The sequence below is a fragment of the Teleopsis dalmanni genome, chromosome X, assembly GCF_002237135.1.
Source record: "Teleopsis dalmanni isolate 2A chromosome X, ASM223713v2, whole genome shotgun sequence".
In the NCBI taxonomy this organism is placed as follows: Eukaryota; Metazoa; Arthropoda; class Insecta; order Diptera; family Diopsidae; genus Teleopsis; species Teleopsis dalmanni.
The window spans coordinates 13,180,724-13,197,398 of record NC_051848.1 but is presented as its reverse complement, the minus strand read 5'-3'; the positions used below and the strand labels follow the sequence as shown (position 1 = coordinate 13,197,398).

At 31.6% G+C, this 16,675-nt stretch overlaps 1 protein-coding gene across 1 annotated transcript; it reads left to right on the top strand.

Annotated features, from left to right (window-relative positions):
- The first annotated feature begins 14,789 nt into the window (after nucleotides 1–14,789).
- Nucleotides 14,790–16,471, top strand: LOC119690120 (peroxisomal biogenesis factor 19). Its single transcript, XM_038105112.1, has 6 exons — nucleotides 14,790–15,036; nucleotides 15,149–15,245; nucleotides 15,307–15,505; nucleotides 15,564–15,641; nucleotides 15,708–15,871; nucleotides 15,939–16,471. The coding sequence occupies exons 1-6, from the start codon at nucleotides 14,988–14,990 to the stop codon at nucleotides 16,189–16,191; spliced, it is 840 nt and encodes a 279-aa protein (XP_037961040.1). The 5' UTR covers nucleotides 14,790–14,987; the 3' UTR covers nucleotides 16,192–16,471.
- The last annotated feature ends 204 nt before the right edge of the window (nucleotides 16,472–16,675 follow it).

The following is a 16,675-nucleotide window of genomic DNA, read 5'->3' as shown; positions in this document are numbered from 1 at the left end:
CCAACTGAATACTGCCGGAATTAATGAGCACAACAGGTTGTTTACTGATGATGTAAAATACTTACTTACAAAATGCCCGAGTTAAGAAAACAAATTAATCTTATTTCACCGATTTGTTTTTGTTGTTGTTTTTGTTTTTGTTGTGTTAATATTTTTCCACTTCTTGAAAGTCTTGGGTTGCCCTGCAGATGTGCCTTGCAGCTTAGTACTCGTACCCGTATCCGTACCCGTACCCGTACCCGAATTCGAATCTTGACTTCGACATTCGGAGAGATGAGAGTTTTTGCTTCCAGATGTTTGAATTGCACCGCTGGCGGTTTTGTTAAAATGTTTTTTCCGCGGGCGCTTTACATTGTCTCTGCGCGCCTACCTTGTGCCTTCTGTTTAATGACTTCAGTGTTCTTCTTGTGATCGTACCGACATCAGCGGGCACATTTTGCCTAACTGCTGCATGCACTTGATCAGTTTGGAGCCTAATGACTTTTGAAAGGTGGGAGTATTTGGTGCGGTTGAGGGTGTGAATTCAATATGATGATGAAAAAAGGAAGAATCTGATAGACGTTTTGTATTTTCTTATTTCTACATTATTTCTATATTTGTATTATTTTTATATTATATTTTTTTTTTACATTGCAATGCAATGCAACAATAAACGACGACAACAAGTAATGTTGTCGTTGTCTGCTCAAGTCGGTCGCAGACAATCCGACTGCAGTGTGAAAGCGAAAAGTCACAGTAAGCGGAAAAGGATTTTTTGACGACCGCTATTAGTAGTGGCACTCGTACGTGTACCGCTAAAACTAAAAATGTTTAATTTTATGAAATCTTTATTTTCACTTCAATTTATCATTCACGAAGTGATTTATTTTAAAGACAATTTAGGTAACCTGTTGGAGTAAGCACACTTTATTTATCATAATTTTTGCACTCGACATACGTGAAGTGAAAACAGTTCACGAACGTTTTAACAACACTCAAGACCTGTTAGAATGTACAATATATATGCATATGTGTACATATGCATATGCAATTCATCAACATGCAAACTGCTCATAAAGTAATGTCACAAAATTTGACCTAGACAAAGAATATACTTGGAGAACCGAATGGTTTGTAATAATGTCTTAAATCTCGTTGATTATATCTTATAAGTAAAGTACCTGTTAAATAATTAACAATGATTACTATCAGTAGTCGGTAAGAATTGGTTTGTTAGAGTTCAATTAAAGCTATCGCATCGTTTTACTTCTACAACCGCATTACCAACTGATTGCCCGGCTGTTGTTTAACGTAACACTGTCAGATTCAATCTTTATGGTTTAATTTCATTTACCATATGTTAATTTCTGCTAGCTGCCTAAGATTGTTGAATTGTGGTTCAACAATTCCCTAGGTTCTCTGCCTCCAGAGAGCAGAAGACGAACCGAGAGAATGAGAAAATGACAGTGAATATTGTGTGGGACTCCCATTCTAGCCGCTTGCTTACCAAAAGGCTAAAAACCATTGGTAATTGTCATCAGCCTAGAAGGATGCTTATATTGCTGTTCATTAGTGATAAAGTTTGTTTCAGGTTGTTACCCAGCTACTAATCCCATAGTTTGCAAAATTTTTCTGTCTGTAATCTGGTATTTGGAGGTGATCAAAAGCCAGAACTAGGGAGCTACTTATGCTGAACAGAAGTGGCATCCGACTTGTCACAGGGTATCTTACTGGACATTGAGAAGTTAAAAAGCATCTATCGAACCTATAGAATTTGTTGCGAAGAAGAGGAAACAACAGAACACATTTTGTATCACTGTGATAGTCTTGCCAGACTCAGACTTTGCTACTTATCCACATAATGGCGTTCTTAACTGCTACTCGTCTGTGGAACTAGAGTGAGTATGTCACAATAATCCTCAAAGGATGCAGTGACGTGGTGACAAGTTCCCAACCCGTTTTAAAATCTAATTTAATCTAAATCTTGGAGGTGTTTGGTATTTCATTACATTAAATATCTGTAATATATATGTTTTCTATGATGTTAGGAAACTGAACAACAGTTCTAAAACAGTTTAAATTATTAGCACAAATTTATTGTAAATCGTTATTTGATTTTTATTTGTATATTTCAAACATCTAGTGGAAAGAAGTAATGGGTCGAGTTTTAATCCGCGTGTGCCTGTTCAAATATGAACAGAATCTTTATGATATGAAATGTCATATCAGATTCTTAAAGCAAATAATAAGAAAAGGTGAAATATATATTATATAGAATAAATAAGTAAATAAGTGAATATTAAATATAGTTACATGTTTTAACAGATCACATATCTTTAGCCACTATTTAAATATTGGAAAAACTTATCTGGGAACCTTTGATGTCTGCATCATATTATTTATTGTATTTTTTATTATTAATTTATTATAATTAATCTTTTAGAATAAATAAATAAATAAGTGCAGTACTTAAAAAATAATTATAGAATTTTACTTAAAATCTAAATTGAAATCTAAATCATTATTCTATTTGATTGTTACTTAATTAAATAACTGTAACATAATTAGTCATAAAAAATATTTACTGGAATAGTGTCATGGTTGGAAAAATGATAAAATGTACTAAGAAAGTCCTTAGATTTATAAAATAGTTTTTGATAAAAAACTTTTCAATTATATCTTAAAACGTTGAATATTTTCTGACCAATCAAGTAATGTATGTAGTATAATCATTGATATATGTATCTGCTGACAATATTCTGATGTTGAATTCTTAATATAACAAAAGAGTTTTGGAAACATCTTCCAAGTATTTCTATTGTCACTTGAGTGAGTACTTTCCAAAAGGAACACAGCATCAACTTTCATCAAACCACAGCATGAGGAGCAGAAAATCACTATCCGTTCGTGTTCGAACTCTGTACTTGGACAACAATCGATGGTGCTCATAACGTATTTTGCGGCGAACCATTGAATTATGAATTCCCATTGTTTTTGTGGGCAGACCATATAGCGGTCTACGTACAAATTTTTGTGATCTTCAATAGAAACAGCAAACTAACTTCAACATGTTTTAAGTTATGATTTGCTCGCAATTCTCTATAATTATGCAGATTCTTCACTGGGTGTTCTGAATTTATTTAAATAAATGTTGTGTTCCTTTAAATGCACACAATGCAGTTCATCGGAACGCAAATGGCAACGGAAAGGCACCTCGTAAACGCCCTAAAGAAAGTAGCACATAAATCGCAAATAAAAAACAATTAGGAAAGCAGAAACAAATCGCACAACAACAATAACGTTTAAACGCTGGAATGGACTAATCATGTTCGTTACAGAAATATGGACACATACTGCCTAAGGAGGATGAGTGGGCGATGTCTGTGTTAAGCCACACGGATTAGCTGTTACCTGCCACCTCAACCCGTTTACAAATGTTGATCAATAACGCATTGGTTACGTTCACATTTTAATGCGATTATCCCACGTAATGGATTCAATCATGACAAATAAACCTCTTAACACTGCAAAATCTAAGCAAAATATTTGGAAAAGTCAAAATATTAAAACCGTATAGCTCTACGGTGAGGTCAACCGCTTTAGACACATGTTGTGATTCATAGATGTATTGAGCCATTGTTGAACCTATAAAGCGTTTGATTGGGTTAGTGCTTCCTTTTGCCAAAGAAAAATATTCGCAATGGATATTCCACTTTTTCATTTTGTAAGTCTTGAGATCATTGCTACAATACACGAGTGTCAAGGAAGGAGTGCAAGGATGTGCCATAGGATGTGCAAATGCAAATTTAAAGACATCTATGTGTAAAAAATGTGCTCTGAAAATGTTTAAAGACAAGTCAAAAGTCAACTATCTGTTCGAACATTCGATGCGTGACTAATGAACCTCTTTTCAGAACTTAACTAAATATCTTACATTCACAAATATTCTGCCACTTCCTATACATACTTTCATAATTTAGATTATAAATTGAATCTTAAACTGCTTGAGCAACTAAAAGTGAATTCTTTAACATAAATAAGAACTTTCCAAAGTACAAGCTTAGAAGAACTTCAATTAATCCATATGTCCTCTGATCACTGCATTCGAAAATAATTTTTAAAAGTTCCATACGCTTTTAGTGCAAGACTCTGGGCACATTCTACGTTCTTCACCAATTGCGACATCCTTGGTTATATACAACATTAAAAATTTCATACATTGATAAGCCCTAAGTTAGTTACCATATATGCCAAGAATATTTTTATATTGATTGTGCTTTATTCATACCAAACATTCTATTGCCAATTAACGATAAACACGTTATAATAAGAGTTGGAGCTGAAGTTATTTTGAGGATATGATAAAATCAGGCCACTAAATAAACCAATAATTATACTTTATCCGCTATTAAAGAGAGCGGATAAAGGAAATTGCAGAATATAGTCACTCTATCTCGAATTTCATAGATTCCTTGGTGAATCTAAGAAGATCTGGCAAAAAATTATATTAATTTTTTTCATGCTGAAAACATTATAACCCAACAATTTCACTTTATTTTTATGAATATTATATGACATGCCTTCTATTATCAATATCCTCAAGATGATCTAATGTTTGTAATAACACTTACTTGTTATGATCCAAGATAGGGTGTGATAAACCCTATCTAAGAAACTTTCTTGTTGCAAAAGAAATTTCTTTAGTTGTCTGACAGGTGCTTTAAAAAATATTTTTTTTGTTTTGCAAATATCCATTTTGGATCATAGTCTTTCGTAGACAAAGCCAACAAATTCCTTGACTCAGCGAATCCTGTAGAGCTAACGCGAATCCTGTAGAGCGAAAATGAATAATCACTCTTGTACATTTAGTTTGTTTTCTGCAATACAATACATATTTTGAATTACATATATACGTATACTTCCATAAATACAATTAATCCACTTTTGGAAACATTTTTTTTGCGTTTATGACATCAACTATATTCACTATAGTTATATGTGGTCTCTCACAATGATGATTTACATCAATGTTGACTCGATTGGAGTTTAAAATATCATGTTCTCTGTAATCGCTTTTGCGGTTTTCTTTTTAAATAATATTCAGCATATCTAGGAAACACAACTCTGGAATATAGGTCTGATAGAATTTCCATTTTAAAACTGGCGAGTGAAAAAAAGATTATTTAAATAGAGAAAATAGTAAGCTCCACATAATATCCATTATTATATCATTTACTTTAAACAAGAGGTCATCAAATCAATTGCTGCTCACGACTACTTGTACACACATATACCTTATATATCACATATATGTATGTTATCTCGATCTGTATCATTTAGGACAGTTTCATTTGCCTATGGACCCTCCTTTCATTATAGTTTATATAAGGAATTACTACTTTCCTCACATTTTTAGAAAAAAGTGTCCATCACTCCAAGTACCCTACGTCCATGTTCAGTACCATTCTAGTACATCATAAACGCTGTCCAGCTGTCCATTTTGTGCTCATAAATGATATGGAAGGAGATTTAGAGCAAAACTCATTTACGAGTACGGCATAGGCCTCATTAAAATTGATCTTTTTTGAATAAACAGTAATGTTTATTTACAAATATCATATGTGGATATGTATATGCATTTACATATATATAAACTATATATTTTATTATATATGTATATATAACAGCAAAATTTGTGTCCGTCTGTCCATAATTCGGTAGGTTTGCAGCGATTGAGCTTAATATATGTAATAACTTAATAACATTATTAGAATGGCTTTAAAAGCTAATCTTCGTTTTGACTAAAATAGGAATAATACTCGTATATAAATTGTTACATAAAATACAAATTTTATTCATTTCACTTGGACAACTTCTATCTATAGCCAAATTTTGAATATTAAGTTATTCGTACTTTTCTGGTATATATATTTTGTGTAAAAAGTTTTCGGAATTGCATAATAAACACAAGTTAAAGATACCGCCTAGTTTTTATGGTAAGTTAGGCATTATCTGTTACTTAGTGTGAAAGGATATATCATCCTTATAAAGCGACAAAGAGCTTTTTGAAAGAACCTGTCAGAAAACCAACGAACATATTCTTTGGTTTCAGTTTCAATGCTCCAGAGAACACAATAAAGTTAAATACCACATGACTATTTTAGATGTTATCATAAATCTAATATGTTATTCTAGTTTTTGTATCGCATTTACAACAAGTATATTTTGAACATCATCAAAGTTTATGGTGTATCTTTTTATCTTTTTTCCTTTAATATTCCCTATCATATACCTGTAACTTTCCGCATGCGCTGACTTTATCTGGTTTCCAATAAACAAACAATATCTTAATATCAACTGTAATTGAAAATATGTGCTTACAAATTATATATACTAAACCCAAGTACCGAATGTTAAAGCTTTGGTTCAGCAGTGGCCCATTGCGCAACATTTTTTAAAATTATAGAAACATTTTTCAATTTAAAGTCAAAACAAAAAAATCTTAAAACGCCTGACCTAAATTGAATTCTTCTAGGTCCATTATAGGTCAAAATAAAAATAAGGCCCATTGTTGCAGTATATAATTCTATGTTAAAAATATTTTTTTCCAACATAAACACGTTTCAGCACATTTTAGAATCAAGTTAATATCTTAGTTAGTAATCCTAGTAAATCAGTGGATGTCCAATATATTCTAAAACTATATATCGGCTTTTAGCCGCGGGATAATTGCATATCAAGTAGAGGTCTCTCCCTTTTTTAACATTAAGTAAGAGTGAAATCATCTTATTAGTTGCTTTCGAAACATAAATACGCAGTCAGAAAATCAAATTTCGTCCTATACAGACAGTTTGGAACTATATTTAGAGTCGGATAAAGTTTGTACGTATATACGTTCTGCTCAGACGACAGTTGCTTTTAATATGTGCCGGACAGTATTGTTGCAGGCGATATTTTGATTATGAAGGTCAATAGATAGTGAATGTAGCATTACATTTACAACATCCGAGAGAGACGCCTTGAGAGCTCCTGAAATGCTAACACATGCTGTCCTAGCATTTACTGCAGAGCTTGTAAATCTTATACCTTTTGTTCAGTTCTGGCCGCAAAACTACATTACCATTAGTAAGTATTGGACACAAATTGTCCAATATTGGACATAGTAATATTAGATTTACACTTTAGTTAACTATCAAGCAAAATTCTTGTATAATAAGGGCAGATTAAAATGAGTTTATTTGGTTTCAGTGGTGAACAGCTTTATTTCAGTCTTACCTGAAAAACTAATAGTTAGTGCTTATCTTAATCGAGCCGCTTGCTTATTATGTTAGGGAACATTAACGATATTAGAATGACCACATTATGTGCATTTATTCCAGTTAATTTACAGAAGCATGGTTTGAAGCCCAACATATCTTCTTGACGGAATATATTTTGCCTTTGATTTGAGAGAGTGCAATTCTGAATTAGTGTGAGTATCTACAGAATTAAACAAATTTGCTGTGTGTTTGATATACTTTTACATACTTTCGACTCTCAAGTCTTTGTATACATCTTCATATCTGAAATACCATGAAGCTTTCAGCACACGTCTCAGTGGTGGTTCTAATTTTCACGAAAAAATCATTTTTAACGATAAAGCTCATTTCTGTGTAAATAGCTTTATAAACAAGCAAAATGATCATATTTGAAGGTATATATAAACCTCATATGGCTCTCACGAAACAAGTTCACATCCACGAGTACGTTTATGGCCTAGGCCGAAGTAATTTGAACGTGTTTTTTTTCGAAAAATGAAAATGCCATTGCAGTTACCGTTGAACTCCGCACAGATGCTAGCTTTTGCGCAAATTAAAATTGACAGCCAATGAAGAGAGTTTCGTTACTATCTCGGTCATCTAGAGCAGTATAAAACCTTGATAACTGATTGTATGTGCCATGAATAAAATGATATCAGCTTGAACCAGATGTTGCAACATGTTATAGAACGCATGACTCTACCGGGTTTCGATCTGCCTTTATATCTGGTGACACAATACATAGGTCTTATTTGATCTTCCATGAGTTTGAAAAATGTATGTAACTTTATTGGTCCATTCTGACAGAGTAGTTTCATATAACTTTGTTGTAACTTTAATCCTTCAAATAGATTCAATGGAAACAATAATCTCCTGATAATAACAAAATATCATAAAACATTGTATATTTTGTCTTTGTTTTGAAAAATTGAACTTATTTGTTTCAGTTTTTTGCTTCTTTTACACTCACTTACTTCACTCACTTTATTGCGCTTTTTCACACTGAAGCAATTGGTTTGCGTAGGATGGATCGGTCGTACCTGGGCAACGCGAAACATACTCAGCATGCTTTCCACAGAATTTTGAATACTGTCTACCGTCATAAAAGTTGCGTTCCAACTTCTTTCACATTCTTTCTAGTCCGTGTTTGACTAAACACTGCAGTTTCGGTCCGTTTTTGTATTGTCATTATGTATTCATGCCATTCAGGTTATACGAGAACTGTGATTTCACGGTCACTGATCGTTTTAACATCAAAATAGCGAAAATTTACCTAATTTTGATTTGTTAGTTTTTTACTTGATTCTGCAGGACCCAGTAATGCAACAAAGATAAGAATAGAAATGCAAAAAACAAAAAAAAACAACTTAAAGAAAAATAAAGCAAAAACATTTAACTTTCAACTTGGACAAGATTCCTTCAGAATCTTTTAGAAGAGAAGAGAATATAATATTTTCCAATGAATTTCACTATTTTTAAAACTGATATTTCTTTAGTTTATTTTACTTTTTACTTTTTACTTTGGAAAATTGTACAAATTTTTACGAGTATAACATATTTCTATTTTAATCCATTGCTGTGCTGCTCAACAATACCGTGTAGAAGCCGCTTTCATTGTCGCCTTCGACTTTTCATAAAGTCAACGATCATTGCCTGCTTCGTCCGAGTGAACTTGCGCGAACCCGATCGACGGTATTCATTATAATATATAATAATTGAGTTTGTTTGCGCTCATGATTGCTTTCCTTCGCGTGCATTATCCTTGCGCATTGCTATAAAGTCTTTACTTCCTTTATCCTGGGATCTTCCCTTGGAATTTTCGTATATGTTGTTAATCTGAAAGGATAACGAAGTTGACCTGTGTGTGAGGGAAGAGATTTTTGTGGTTTTATGACGGTTACGCATGCGCGCAATTATTGCGTGTTTGTTTGACTTTTGTTAGGGCGCGAATGACTCTTATTGCGGTTTTTATTGCTTGCTCGTGCGGTTGTGATATTTCACGGGAAGACCAAAATGACCGATCGTGTGGGTTTGGATTTGTTCGCAAGCAGGCAATTACTACGAATTTAAGGGACCAAGGTATTTAAAATGGTATAGGTATTTTTGCTTCACTACTAAGATTAGTGTAACCTGCTTTATGAAATACAAACTTGTTTGTTGAGAGAGATATGGAGTTTTAAGGTATTGTGGCTAAAAAAAATGGGAGTAATAACGTCACAAGTTATTGAAGTCGAAGTTTAATAAAATAAATCCCAATTATGCCGATAATTACGTTAGGAACAATGTTGTTAATCGATTCAAAAATCTTAAGCGGTAAATTATTTAAGAAGGTGTTATCTCCTAACATATGTACAAACTAATTTTATTATGAATAGCATTATATATTTACTTGCAAGTTCTGTTAATTTTATTAGTGGGAACCGACTATTTACTGTTCTCTTCAAATGAACTGAATTTGATTAACGTCTATATGTTTAACTAAAAACTGGTAGACTTTCCTCTAAAATATAGGGTTTCAGTTAAACGTTAAATAACTTTTAAAACGAATTGAGATTTTATAATATATTTTATAACTCATAGCCAATTCTATTTATACATTTTATTGATCTCCTTAAGATTCGTTCATATCTGAAGTAAAAAAGACATTGCAGTTACATTCTTTCTGATTAATCAGCGTTAATCTGAATTAAATATCAATTTCTAGAGCAATACTGATCCCGTTTGTAATTACGAACTTTTTAACAAAATACATATGATCTTTATTCGATTATCATAATGCCTTCTGCTCAGTTGAGGTCTATTACAGTACATAAATTACTTTGTTTCCCTATACTGTGCTCCATTGAAAACGTATTCCTATTATTTTATTAATATAATCATGTACAAATATGTACGTATATAGTATATAGTTAATTAGTTTATAAGTTGATTCAAAGTGATCGGTGAGTTTGATTTACGCAAATAAAGGATTAGTTGTAGTAAAGTAAGGGTTTAACTTTTCTTTAAAATTTTATAATGTTGTTCATTTGTAGGGTTTTTATACTCGTGTCAAGGTCTTGTAAGTCTGATATTTTTAACAACGGTTTGCACTTTTTTATATTTACAAAATTTTTATATATATTGCGAAATAACATATTATATATTATTGCAAAATATTATAATATATAAAATTATGTAATATAAAAGACTGACTGCTATTTTTTTTGATATTTAGTGACTACATTTACATCTTCCAGTTACTCGTTACCAGAGGCAAGTAAGTATTACTTATCATTTCAGTTTAAGACTCAAAAATCAAGTCTCTAAAGTGGATCATCAACACAGTTTATATAATACTTTATAATTTTAGATTTTTTTATAATTATTTTTATTATCGCAGCATGTGATAATACTCAATTAATAGTGCATTGGATAGCTCGAGTGATTCAAGACTTATACTTTTTTCATTAAATATTTAGGATACCTAATATATTCTATTAGTTCTCTGAGCAATTTGTTATTGTAATGTAGCATAGTATGACGTAAATATAATGTATCCACTCAATGTAATTTTTTCTTAATTCCTTAATAATATAAATGTAGTCCTAAGAGACAACTTTATTAAATGGGCAGCTCTCTGGTGTCAATAATAACTTTTTCAAAGCAAATTTTTTTAACAATAATTTTTTTTAACAATTAACAATTTTAACAATTAACAAAAGTAGACTGACGATGAGTGTCAGTTTCAAAGAGTTCTCACTGTGGTTGTTACTGTGTTAATACAACATAGTAACATATATATAATAAAATATTATGGACTACTTCATCCTCTAAAATGTGAAAAGAGACATTACTTATCTAATATAATGGAGCTTTCCATACAAGAATTATATTCATTTCTTACCTATATAGGTATATAGGTACCTTAGGCAGCATATTCTTCAAACAGATTTACATGTAAATTAAGTATTAAACTCCCACTTTCAATCACATAAACCAATTTCTATTTAACAGAAATTGAAGAAAATTAACTGCATTTAACACTCATAAATTAAGTCATCCAATGATGTTCCCTTATAACACAGACCTGACATGCCAAATCAAATTCGTTTTGCTTGAATATTAAACTCTGCAAGTAAGTAACCACATGGCTATGGTCATAGCATATCAGCGCTCAACAGCAACAGTTACACTTCCTTGAGGGTAATTGCGCTGTCTCCTTGTCAGTTTGGTATAATGGCTAATGTGTTAGTATCCGTCAATTGGCAATAAAACTCCAAACACAGTTCAATTTTCCTCTGTGGTGGCAGAAACAACACACAAAAATCTCCACAGGGTTTCAAAGTTGTCCTTGAGGTGCTCCCTGGTCTCTCTCATTGGTAATCGTCATTAAGGTTTCATGGTTGCTTGCTGGATGTATTCGTGCATGTGCTTTAGTGCAACATTTCTTCTTCTTCTCAGTTATATTTTCTTATATTTTAGCTTCAGTTTGTGTGCGGTTACAAATTTTGGTCGCTATGGTCGCTGTTCTCCGTGTACTGCTCAGCGAGGTGCATGTCCTTGCTGTGCTAACATTGCTCTCTGCGAAGTCTGCTCTCTGACTTCGCTTGCTGATGTCGTTGTGGCACTATCAGATTTCGTAGAAGTTCTCAAACAGAACAAAATAAATGCTTAACACGAATGATTATTGTTCGTTAATCGTTAATGTCCTTGGCCATTAACACATTAAAATCAGTCGAGTTTGGCTCAAATTCGAATTTCCTTTGGTCTTCCAGTGGTGTTGAGGTTTCACTAAGTTTGCGTGTTTAATGTGATTTGCGATTTACTTCGCTTGGTGGGAATTGGGTGTTGTTGTTTGACCGATTTGAGTAATGTTTTGCTTTCGATGCTTCTCATTCTTAATTTATCACAATTCGCTCTTTTTACGCAAAAAAATCGAAAGTAATCAACAAATAAAGAATATCTAACGAAAATGACAACATTAATAAGTAATAATATTTAATGAAAAAAATATCATTCGTTTTATAATATATATGAATTACATACCAAGTGATTCTGTTCTAGGAGCAACATAGAGCCTCTGTTATCATTTTAAATCGAATGATTTGAAAATTTGTTTTCCCCTTCAACTGTTCTCCTTTAAGTCTTGGCGGATGCATCTTGAACTTTGCTAACGCCACCTCAGTCCCTGTCTAGAAATATATCATATAAGAGTATGCCCTGTTTTCTTTTCCGAATTTCTTCCATAATTTTAATTTGGTTTGCACGAATTTCCTATATACTATATAGGATAATCTCTGAAACCAGATGCTCAATTTCGACGTAGATTTCTGTCAACATCGTTATTGGATGTAGGATATGCAAACCCATACATAGTGATCATGATCGTATTCTTTCCTCTTACTAATTTTTAGACTGTCCTTTAAAGGCAGGAGCAACTATGCCATAGCAGACATACATCACATATATTCCAAATCCTTTAATCGGCTAAATGGCGTCAATTGGATATAATGTTGACCGTCGTATGATGTTTCAATTATTTCGTCTAGTGTCAGGATAAATAATAGAGACGATAAAATGCATCATTGTCGTACATCAGACTTGGCAGCAAATAGTTCGGAGAGTTATCTCTTATCTATTTTCGTGGTGTAAATTTATACTCGAATTATAATTTCATTTATATTTTTTTTAAACTTGTTTCTGTAAGTCGATTTTCTGATAACACTATAACCATAATTAGCATTTGTCCACATTTAAAAAAAATTTAAGTTACAAGTTTATATACGTGTGATAATATAAATTTTTTATTGGAGTACAAAAATATCCCACGAAGTCAACAGTGTTTCGTAACATAATATAGCTAAAGGCACATTTACACTGTGTTATGTAGGCGGTTTTGCTTTTATATAAATGAGCTCATTTACAATAAATCAGCTCAGTTTAAAACAAAAACGTCGAATGCAACCCTTAAAAATAAATTTCCCACAAGGGAAATTACCAAAATTTGAAATATGTGTCATATGTATTATATGTAAGATATATTATATGTAAATAAACAGCAGCAGACACTGAGAAAATAAATATATAATAAAATCTTTGTTTTTATTAATTGAATATATATCAACTATAAAAAATGTATACGAGTATAAATGATTCAATATATCAATTATATATATAATTTTTTTGTATGATATATTATTAAGTAAAGTTTGTAAAAGTTTTATCAGCTATATAAATGAGCTCATTATAATGTGAAAGTGACAATGAATGTATTATAATAGAATCTTTCCCCTACTTACTTAGTAAGTTATTTGAGTTATTTTAAGATTTTGTCGTTTCCACTGACATAGTCACATAGGTTAGAACTTCTATGTGTCAGAAAAGTTTTAAAAGAACTTCCGTTTGTTTAAAAAAACTTCACTTAATAAAATATCACATAAAAAATTAAATATATTATTGATATATTAAATCAGTTACATTTCCAATTAATAAAAACAAAGATTTTATTAAATACTTACTTCTTCAATGCGTTTGTTTACAGTTCAGCTGTTATTAGCTTACATTTCAATTATTTCAAATTTTGGTCACTTTCCTTGTGGGAAATTCGTTTTTAAGGATTATATTTTTGTTGATTTATTTTTAAGTAAGTTAAAGAGCACGAAAGCTCTTTATGTGGTTAACGAAATTTACTTAATAAGTTGCACTTAATAAGTAAGCAATGGAAACATATAACAAAGCGATTAAAACTAACGGTGGCAATGGAAATTATTGTACAATATACTGATCTCTAATTACTAAAACACTTTTTTATGTACTTTTTTATTTTATGTTTCCACTGCAGCTAAAATTACTTATGTTAATGAAATTAAGATTTGGTCATTTTCATCGTTTCCATAAATGTTAGATTTTACATAAAAAATATATGACAAATATATAAAATTTTGGTAATTTCCCATATGGGAAATTTTTTGTAAGGATTGCATTCGACATTTTTCGCCTTAAATTAGTTGATTTATGTATAATGAGCTAATTTATTTGAAAGCTCTTTGTATAGTTTTAATTTTAGAGATGTAGCATTATATTTTATAGATATGACATTTGAATTAAAATAATAGTGTGTATATATGTGAGAATATATATAAATATCTATATATATATATATTATTATTGTGCAGAATTGTGATAATTGATGCAGGAAGAGACATATAATGGATTTTTTATATTGATTTATAAGATACAACAGACCCGTCGCTTTGACCCGTTTTTGTACATATCACCAAACGGTGTAAAATATCATTTCGCAATCTCGCGTTACGTTAATTTGCTTCCTAGTATAAAACAGGAGAGTCACAAGGTAACTCTCATTTTTAATATTGTGGCTTTTATCAATTTATATAAAAAGTCATGTAATTACGTTTACAAATGAAAATGACTTGTTATTTTTTTGATGTCAAAAAACCTTAGTATGGGCTGCTTTATAAATTTTGTGTTAACAACGTTAGTATTGCCATATAAAAATTTTTATGTCAATTTTGTGTTGTAGAAATAAGTGTAGAAAAAACTAAATGTCAAAACTGGAGTAAAGCATATGGTAATAATTTTGGTTTTGGGTGTTACGTTCTAAGGGGAACGGGCACAGTGAAATTTTTTTATTGTTTATATCAGAAATAAATTTAGAAGGATCATTACTTGTTTTAACGTCTGAAACGCCTAGTAGATAAAAATTTTAAGATGGCTGAAGAGAATCATAATGATAAGGACTTAAATGATCTTTTGGACAGTAAGTAAATTTGTGTACATATCGAAAGTGCCAAAGTCTTACGAACTATTAATAAATTATGTAATAAAAATGTCATATTTTTTTATTAATCATAAATTTGCTCCGCAAATAGGCGCTTTGGAAGATTTTGATAAAACTACCACAAATTCCGCCGGCGGTGATGCAAGTGCATCTAATTCTGAAGCCACTGACACTGAGAAATTCATAATGTAATCAAAAAGAATATTATTTTTAATTTTAAAAAACATTATTATTACTATTTTAATAAAGGGAGCAAACGCACTTGCTCGCAGAGCGTATGAGCTCATTATTTGGTGCACCAGACACACCCACAAGTGAAGTTAATAATTTGACTGAGAGCGGCTTCAAGAAAATGGCCGAAGCTGCTGTGCTTACTTTAGAGGGCGAGAACCCAGCCAACGATGATGAAGTCGCTAAGTATTCAGATATAATTGCACAAGCACTTACGGTACATAAAGTAAATCTTATTAAGTTATGAATATACTTATTTAATATTACTAATGCAGGGACTGCAAGAAGGTAGTGAAAATTTAGCATCTTCAGATCATTTATCCAATATGTTCCAAGGTCTAAATTTATTCGACGTAAGTTTGTTGCATTTCCTTACAGTAGATATTTATTGAGTTATTTTGTGTATGTATATCTTATAGTCTAGTGATGGTGAGGGTAACGCATTCCTACCACTAATGGAGGGAATGATGCAAAGTTTATTATCGCCTGAAATTTTACTACCCAGTATCAAAGAATTATTGACTAAATATCCAAAATACTTGGAGGATAATGCAGATAAACTATCTCCAGAGGATAAAGAGCGGTAAGTGTATTTATTTAAAAATTAAATAAGGTTTCCAAATACTAAAGCCGGTTTCTTACATTTAAAGCTACACTAAACAATTGGATCTCTACAGAACCATAGAAGGCCATTTGGAATCCCAAAATGCCACTGATAATGCGCACATTAAACGTGAAAAGTTCAAAACTGTTCTTGAAGATATGCGTAAATTACAAGAATATGGTCAACCTCCAGAAGATATAATTGAACTCTCGGCACTGGATTCAGCTACGTTGGGTGGTGATATGGCGGGAGGATCTGGTATGGGTGCCAGTGGTAACCCACAATGTCCCATGATGTAGTAATGGTACTGATTCGAAAGCTACCATGTTACTTTATATTTTTGTTACTAGTTTTAAATAATTTGGACCGTGGATGGATTTTATGGTTTACATAAAACGTTTTTTTATTGTTTATTTTTTTATTGGACTGAAGTTCAACGCATTTGGTGGGAAAAATTATTTTTGTCTCAAAAAAAGCAGCGCTTATAAATTATAAATATTTTTATCAAATTTTTAGAACGAAATTTTTAATGTGAAAGGTTTTAACAACAATAAACTACTTTATATTTACCACTCGGAATTTGATGAATACCATTTTATTTTTATATAATTTTAAGCTTTCTTCGTTTATTTCGTTTTATGAAATAAATACTTTGAATAAATTTAACATGTAGCCACAAACAGAAAAACGTATACCTGATGGAAGCGTGGGACATATTGAAAGAATTTTGGTAACAAAAACATTGATCGTGTTGGTTTAATGCAATATTACTTTGACTTCAAA